General features: G+C 37.2%; 2 protein-coding genes across 13 annotated transcripts; one reads left to right on the top strand and one right to left on the bottom strand.

The window, feature by feature from the left end:
- Nucleotides 1–5: 5 nt before the first annotated feature.
- On the bottom strand, nt 6–5,301 carry LOC132949877 (intraflagellar transport protein 20 homolog). Of its 12 annotated transcripts, none has more exons than XM_061020982.1 (4): nt 4,873–5,301; nt 999–1,129; nt 778–932; nt 6–687 (listed from the first exon to the last, which is right to left on the bottom strand). In XM_061020982.1, exons 2-4 carry the CDS (start codon nt 1,123–1,125, stop codon nt 571–573), a joined length of 399 nt encoding a protein of 132 aa, XP_060876965.1. In that variant the 5' UTR covers nt 1,126–1,129; nt 4,873–5,301; the 3' UTR covers nt 6–570. The 12 variants fall into 12 exon arrangements, with proteins under 12 accessions (XP_060876965.1, XP_060876963.1, XP_060876957.1 ...); XM_061020980.1 differs by having other exon boundaries at nt 999–1,132; XM_061020974.1 differs by having other exon boundaries at nt 4,835–5,301.
- Nucleotides 5,302–5,359: 58 nt separating this feature from the next.
- Nucleotides 5,360–7,065, top strand: LOC132949875 (28 kDa heat- and acid-stable phosphoprotein-like). Its single transcript, XM_061020968.1, has 5 exons — nt 5,360–5,566; nt 5,720–5,943; nt 6,017–6,147; nt 6,219–6,370; nt 6,659–7,065. Exons 1-5 carry the CDS (start codon nt 5,557–5,559, stop codon nt 6,715–6,717), a joined length of 576 nt encoding a protein of 191 aa, XP_060876951.1. The 5' UTR covers nt 5,360–5,556; the 3' UTR covers nt 6,718–7,065.
- Nucleotides 7,066–7,188: the final 123 nt, after the last annotated feature.

Consider the following 7,188-nt stretch of genomic DNA (forward strand, 5'->3'; position numbering starts at 1 on the left):
AATGATAATAATGATATTATTTATTATATATTATGAAAAACGCATTTACCATAATTATTTTTATGCTTAAGCATTATTTTATAGTTAAGAAATAATTTGATTAATCATTAAACAATAAAAAAAATAAAAATATTAATGTATTGCTGTTTATTATGTGTATCATCGATTTATTATTAATGATTCGCACAGCCCCTCCCCTCCCCCCTCACCAAATTGGAAATCCACAACAGTAAGATTACTGGGAGATCACTGGGATGATAACGGTAATCAGTAGGTACCACAAGATATATCTTAAATCGTGGTAGGTACTGACTTTCAATGCTGAACCGGTACTATACGTCCTGCTGTAGTATGTCAGTCTGTATTGAGTGTATACTGGCTGCCCGTACTAGTGTATAGTGCTGGTCACTGGATACAGTTTTGCTTTTGATTGACTGTGCCAGCAAGGGCCAATCGACTGTCGGTTAGCCAGTACAGGCGCATTGCCGCGCCCTTTGTGAGTGTAAGACATAAATTTCCGATTTGGGGGGGGGGGGGGTCCTCGCGTTGTCGGACGCAATCCAATACCGTTTAGTTTTGAAACGATAACCGATTTATTAAATCCGTTTGATCAGATTCAATTTTTTGCAGCGATCTGTGCTCGATCTTGTAGCGTTCGAGCTCCGTGGTTTTTTGTTCGATCTGCGACTGCAACAGAAAAAAAATAAAACGGTTGAACACAACCGAACGATGTTGACGTCCCCGACGTCGCCCGACCCCCTGCCCTAGCTGTTATACTTGTAACGTGGCGATTTCTTCTTCGGCCTTGTTGGGCAACGACGCCAGCTTGTTCGACGCGACGATCGCATCTCGCTTCTCTCGCTCCACCTGTTTGGCCAAACGGTCCATGACGCCGATAAAGCCGTCCACCGCCTCGCGGTACAGCTCCACATCTGTGTAGAAAAACTAACGATTACGTTTCGATTACACCCGGCCACCGTCGTCCGTCCCGCGGTTACCGCTCATGAACTCCACGCATTGGTCCCTCAAACCGGCCACCTTGTCCGCCAAAACGGGTTCCATGACCCTGGCCTTGCCCATGTCGTCGACGCAAACGACATCCGAAACGGGCACGCTGTCGGCCATATCTCTGCTAAAAAAAAAAAAAAAAACCATAAACTATGCATTTTTTACGACAAACTCGAAAATCGGAGAGAAATTTTGATGGATGGAAGTGTGTGTCTTATATAAATGACTAGACGTAGAAAGTAGAAACTTTCTAATTTCTACTTTTTACTTCTATAGTCCCACATTTCAGGAAAATTAACTGATGGATCCGAAATACAGATCAATATAATGTATTTTAACAGTGGCGTAGCCAGGGGAGGGGCTGAGGGGGCTGCAGCCCCCCCTCCTCCCCGAAATGTTGAGAAAATTTAAAAATTATTTTGATGGTCTATGATATAGTCGCTCAAAAAGTCTTGAATTGTATTTAAAATATTTAAAAATGCACTTAAACCCTTTTCAGCTATATATCTGTGGTAGTAGGTACGTCTTTAATGTGTAAAAGTGTAAAAGTTGATCAGCCCCCGCCGAATAAAAATCCTGGCTACGCCACTGTAATGTAATATTGTAATCCACTATCCAGATTAGTTATAGTTTGGTCAAAATATTGTTCGTCGCTTTACTGCATACGTCTTTACGTGGATATCGCAAAAAAGTGCCTAAAAGCGGTCGTTTGTTTTACTAACTTCATAAACTCAACAATACTATATAAAACAGTAATAATTGTCACGACGTTCTTATTATGTTTGTTTATGGGCGTGGAACCAAATATTATAATGTTGACGAAATTCCAGTTTTTGACATGCCATTATGTTAGTCATAATTCGTGAGCGTTTTTCAGTTTCACTGACAGGCATGAAGCAGACAATAATAATATTTTTTTTTTTTTTATTGATCCGTGAAGCCCGGCAACTATGGCCATTAGCTGTTTGTTTTTGTTTGTAGGGGAGGGAACTGTAGGTGTAACACGTGTGTGTAGTTTTTGCAGATTTTTTAATGGGCACCCGTGGGTATTTTCCATGCCCGGGTCCCTCCCCCCGATGGTGGCACTTATCTCCGGACACCGTGACTTGCCCGAAGAAAAATGCCGCCCATGAACCGAGGTTTGAACCAGCGTCGGTGTGCGTCACAACCGATGCCTTAGTCCGCTCGGCCACTCCGTCCTCCATAATAATAATTTTATTTAATTTAGATTTAGAAAATCTAGACTTTTTTTTTTATTTTTTTCGTTTGGTAACAAAATAAGCCACCTTCTCATTTTATCTGATATTATTTTATATATTTCAACCTACGTCCTATACCTGTGAATTTAAAAAAAAACGGGTTTAACATTTGTTTGTTCGACACCTCTCGGCTCTGAGCGCCTGACGTCTACATTGAGTGCTTAAGTGCTTTGTACACTCTCGAAAATATTCACGGGAACAAAAGTGATTACCTATAACTTTTTTGACATGTTATTGTTCACCAATGAACGTCATTAGTAAAATTGACATTAAATTGAAGTTTCGTGTATAATATATTGTAGAGAGAGTTCGGATTAAAATAAATTAGCTCGGATAAATATCGTTATAAAAATGTAACATAATATATATCTAATATCTACTTATGGCAGCTAATGTACTAAATATAATTACATAAGACAGTAGTCGCTAAATATTGGATTCACTTTGGGACCAGAGTATATGAGTCCATTAACCGAATGATTCAATAAGGCCAGGGCTTAGGTTATATTTTTATAAATATAGGTGAAATATATATACATATGAATTGTAATAAAAATTTTTAATTTGGCCATATACTGAAAAGTATTTATTATTATGTATTTATGTATGTGCCTATTTCAAAGGTACGTATTGTCATTCATAAAGAAAAATAACATTTTTTTTCTATATAATACAATTTATAGTGTAATTGTTCAAAGTTTTTGATTTATTCGAGAACCAAAATAAATGTATTTATATTTTGTATGCGACATCAAAGTAAGCGAGCCCGTGGAAAACGCACTTCCCCTGTATGGGTGAGGTTTTTGTATGCATCATTAACAAATAAGACTGTAACAACGCACATTATTGAATTTACAACCTTTATAAGTTAGTTTAGTTAACATTCTATATACTTTAATATTTGAATGAATTTTAAATAGTTTCACTAACAAAAGTAATAAATATAATCAGCTGGAATTCCCGACGGTACCTACCCATATTGTTGTTCGGTTTACCACGCGTATTTACATAACTTAACTGTTTAAGCAGTGCGGATCCAAGTGGGGGAGGAGAGGGTTCAAAAAGGGCAACTTTTGCCCACCCCCCCAAAAAAAAAAAAATTAGATTACCTCGTTTTTCCCTGATAGACGTGAGCTCTGGAATACCCGGGATCTACGGATCGTGTTCATTTCCCATTTAGGAACTATACCGACGGAACTCCTCTGCAGCAACTATCTACTTAAATACAAAACCATTCCTCGGGATTAATTATTTTGGACGTCGGTCGTTCCCACCAAAAATCTTGATTCCTTCAAACCTATTCCTACCTATATTGTTGAGAGCTCCTATAGTTCAGCTTTCAATGGATCATTTTTTTTTTCGCTCAGACCGGAACGAAAATCAAAAAAAAAATATTGACGAAAGCGACGACCGCTCCAAATGTAACGTCCGATAACAATTATTGGTGTATTGAAAATATAAAATGGCTCAAGTTAGGTACACGCGAGGAGGAAAGACCGGGTTTCAGGATTTCCTGGACAAGACTTCTCAGCAGCTTTCGAGGATTTCCCACAGTTTCTCAGTCGCTCTGTATAATATGATGTTGTCGACGTCAGACAAAAAACGGCGGGACCAATATCGTTTTAAAAAATATAAGTTATCAATGGATTCTACTAGACTTTGAGAGCGATTTTATAGGTAGCTTATTTTCCAATCCCCATAATAGGTAGCCAAAGGTAAGTCGCGCAGTCGTTTTTTTTTTCATCTATCGAAAAAAGAATATTAATTTTTTTGTTTATTTAAACGGTTGTCGTTGGTTACCTACATTCTAGCATATCACCAGTATTACTTATAATGTTAAAATATTATTAATTATAATTATTATAGTATTAGTAGAACTATGGAGCATTTACAAAACTAATATATTTATTTATTTGTTTTTATTTTTATACGGTATGCACAATATGTTCCTTTAGGAACAATAAGAATAAGAGATAATGGAAAAAATATACTATATATACATGAAAACTTGATGGGAGGAGTCACTCACCCGGTGGTAACACTTCCTTACTTGATAGTTGATTAATATATTCATTTAAAAAAAAATAACAAACAAATCTTCGGCAAAGATGACGCCGGGAGTGACTGTTGCCACAAATATGGACAATATTGGACAAACAAGATCCCGCAGGTCAACCAGTTATGGACACTGGATAGATGAAATTTAATATATTCCGTTACATAAATTACAATTTTTAAATACAATTATGTGCATGAAATATGTACTGTGCAGCTGGTGTGTATTATATTTCTGTTTAATATTATAATCGGTGATGTACAATTGGGATGGGGGGGGGGGGGTTGTTGAGGAGGAGGCAAATGGCCGGGGGCAAGTGCGCTGTGGCGGCAAATGTTTAATCGTGTGCTTTGAAGTTCGAATGGGGGCCGGCAATGAAGTTATCACGACACTGATTACATTGATATTATATGTATACCTATAGAATATTATATTGGACGTTGGCTAAAATAGCAATGGCTATTTATAATAATATTATCGTGCAGTTGTGCAAATATTCAATACACTTTACGGTGTTCCAACACTAATTCCAACGCAGTACAGCCGTACAGAATATTGTGATTAGCGAGACGCGCGTATTTCGAATATTTTTCCTGTCGTCGTCTACGAAACGCACTACGCAGTGCCCCGCACACACGCGCGCGATAAAACGGCAGCTTTACGTGCCAATTTGGTTGTTGACGGCGAGAGAGCTGAACGGTCGGGTGATGATGGACGCGATATTATTTTTGCCGATAACGCCGGACGGTCGCACTATTTTTGCAATGACCTAATAACGAACGTTCCGCGAACATGGAACGTCGTTGTGTAAATTCAATGAAAAATCGTTTGTGTCGGCAAACACGCCGATGCCGTGGCAACGGTATCGCACAAATTCGCATCGTCGCGCGCCACATCCGTACTTATACATCCTCTTTGCCACCGGTCGTTTTTTAATTTCTTCCAAGACGACGGCGGTGGCGGGCCTGATGCAATAACAGTATAATATTATAAATATTAAATAGCAATACAGCCGCGCCGTGGAACAGTGAACTTTATCATCGACGTCAATATTTTGATAAAATATAATTATTGTTTGATACAGAGTTGTGCAGTGTCGTCGTCTCTCGTCCCCCGAACCGATTTTGAAACCCAAAATATTCGAAAATAGATCGTGCCTACTGCCCGTAGTTGTACGTCTTGTGTTCGGTTACTAGTTACTTTGCCGCCAAACGAAAGCTTTAGGTTTCCGAAATGCCAAGAGGTACGTCGACCGCGATAGTTTCTTCGAACGGCACGTCCGCATCGAGATTCTTTTGTTCCGTGTCGATCCGGAGACAATGCGTTTTTTTATTTTCTCAAACGATTGTTTTATCATTTTTTGAATAATCGGTTTTTTGATTTTCCGTCTCCGCAGGAAAATGGACCAACCACAAAGGACGGAGTCGCAGGTTTACAAATCCCGAAGAACTAGAAGAACAGAGAAAACGCGAAGAACAGGAGAGAAGGTGGAAGAAAAATAACAGAGGCGATGATGAATCGTCGAGCGAGGAAGAAGAAAAACCCGCGACAAAAGGAGACAAGAGCAATAGCGAGGACGAATCGGAAAGTGAAAGCGAATCCGAAGAAGAATCCGACGATGTAATTATAATTTCTATTACGATAGGACGTATGGTTAGGCGAATGGAAATTAAATTTTTTTGTTTTCGGCCAGAATAAAAAAGGTGTCGCTGGCCTGATACAAATCGAGAATCCAAATAGGAGACAGTTAAAAGCAAAGAAATTAGCTACGCTTAACGAAACCTTAGACACAGCAGAACCAGCCCAATTATCTAGACGTGAAAGGTTGATTAAGTTTATTTTCATTGTTTTTGAATATATTTTACATAATATAATATATTTGATGTTGTTCACAGAGAAGAAGTTGAAAGACAACGGAAAAAATTGCACTATCAAAAGCTGCAGGCTGAAGGTAAAACAGATGAAGCAAGAGCAGATTTAGCTAGATTAGCAATCATTAAACAACAACGTGCAGAAGCTGCAAAAAAGAGAGAAGATGAGAAAAAAGGTTAGTTTTTCTTTAGTTATTCGTTATTACTTATTATTAAATAAGTCTGAATTATTCATGTATATTCCTATACTCTGTTCAGTGAGAGTACAGGCCGCAAACCGACAAAAATCGGTTCTTCTGTACATCCCCACGCAACACCTTCTGGTAGGTTAACCAGTTTCGAGGGGAATGCGCATAATTGGCATGTTCACTCACTGAACAGACTATAACAATATACGTTACTAACTTGGTGTATATAATAATTTTATTATGCACTATTAATGTAATTGTTATAATTTTTTATAGAAAAAGAGATGGCTAAGATTCAAAAATCAGCCGAGACGCAAAAAGCACTCGGAAAATAGAGCAATTTATATTATGGACTGATATGTAATGTAAGAATTAAATTACTATTATGTTCAATTATTATATTAGGCAGCCGTTTTCATATGCTACCATTATATTATATGCTTTCAGTTATAATAGCTACTTTAATTATCATGATTTACAGTCATCTAAAATATATACCTAAAAAATATTGTTTACATTATTTTAAAGTTTTTTTTCTCTTTTTGTAACAGTCAATTCCCTATTTAAATAATATCCACTTCATTCACTTTAGCCATTTTCACTGATAATAAAATTTATAAAAATTATATATTATTATTTATATGATATTATGTACATTATATATTAAACTTTTGTTTATCAATTTTCTATTGTGTATTCGTGTGTTAAAATTAGTTTTGAACAAGTTACGCACATACTTTTTACCATTGAAAACTGTAAAAGATGCTCGATAGTCGATGTGACAACATAACAATGAAAAATATAAT

Source organism: Metopolophium dirhodum, chromosome 8, assembly GCF_019925205.1.
Source record: "Metopolophium dirhodum isolate CAU chromosome 8, ASM1992520v1, whole genome shotgun sequence".
Lineage (NCBI taxonomy): Eukaryota > Metazoa > Arthropoda > Insecta > Hemiptera > Aphididae > Metopolophium > Metopolophium dirhodum.

Excerpts from the sequence above, each read along its gene's own strand:
- LOC132949877 (XM_061020971.1), bottom strand. The coding sequence starts at position 1,155 with ATGGTTTTTTTTTTTTTTTTTAGCAGAGATATGGCCGACAGCGTGCCC. Across the intron at positions 933-998 it reads ATGCGTGGAGTTCATGAGCG|ATGTGGAGCTGTACCGCGAG; the intron begins GTAACCGCGGGA and ends TTTTCTACACAG. Across the intron at positions 688-777 it reads AAGAAATCGCCACGTTACAA|TCGCAGATCGAACAAAAAAC; the intron begins GTATAACAGCTA and ends TTTCTGTTGCAG.
- LOC132949875 (XM_061020968.1), top strand. Across the intron at positions 6,148-6,218 it reads CAATTATCTAGACGTGAAAG|AGAAGAAGTTGAAAGACAAC; the intron begins GTTGATTAAGTT and ends TGTTGTTCACAG. Across the intron at positions 6,371-6,658 it reads GAGAGAAGATGAGAAAAAAG|AAAAAGAGATGGCTAAGATT; the intron begins GTTAGTTTTTCT and ends AATTTTTTATAG.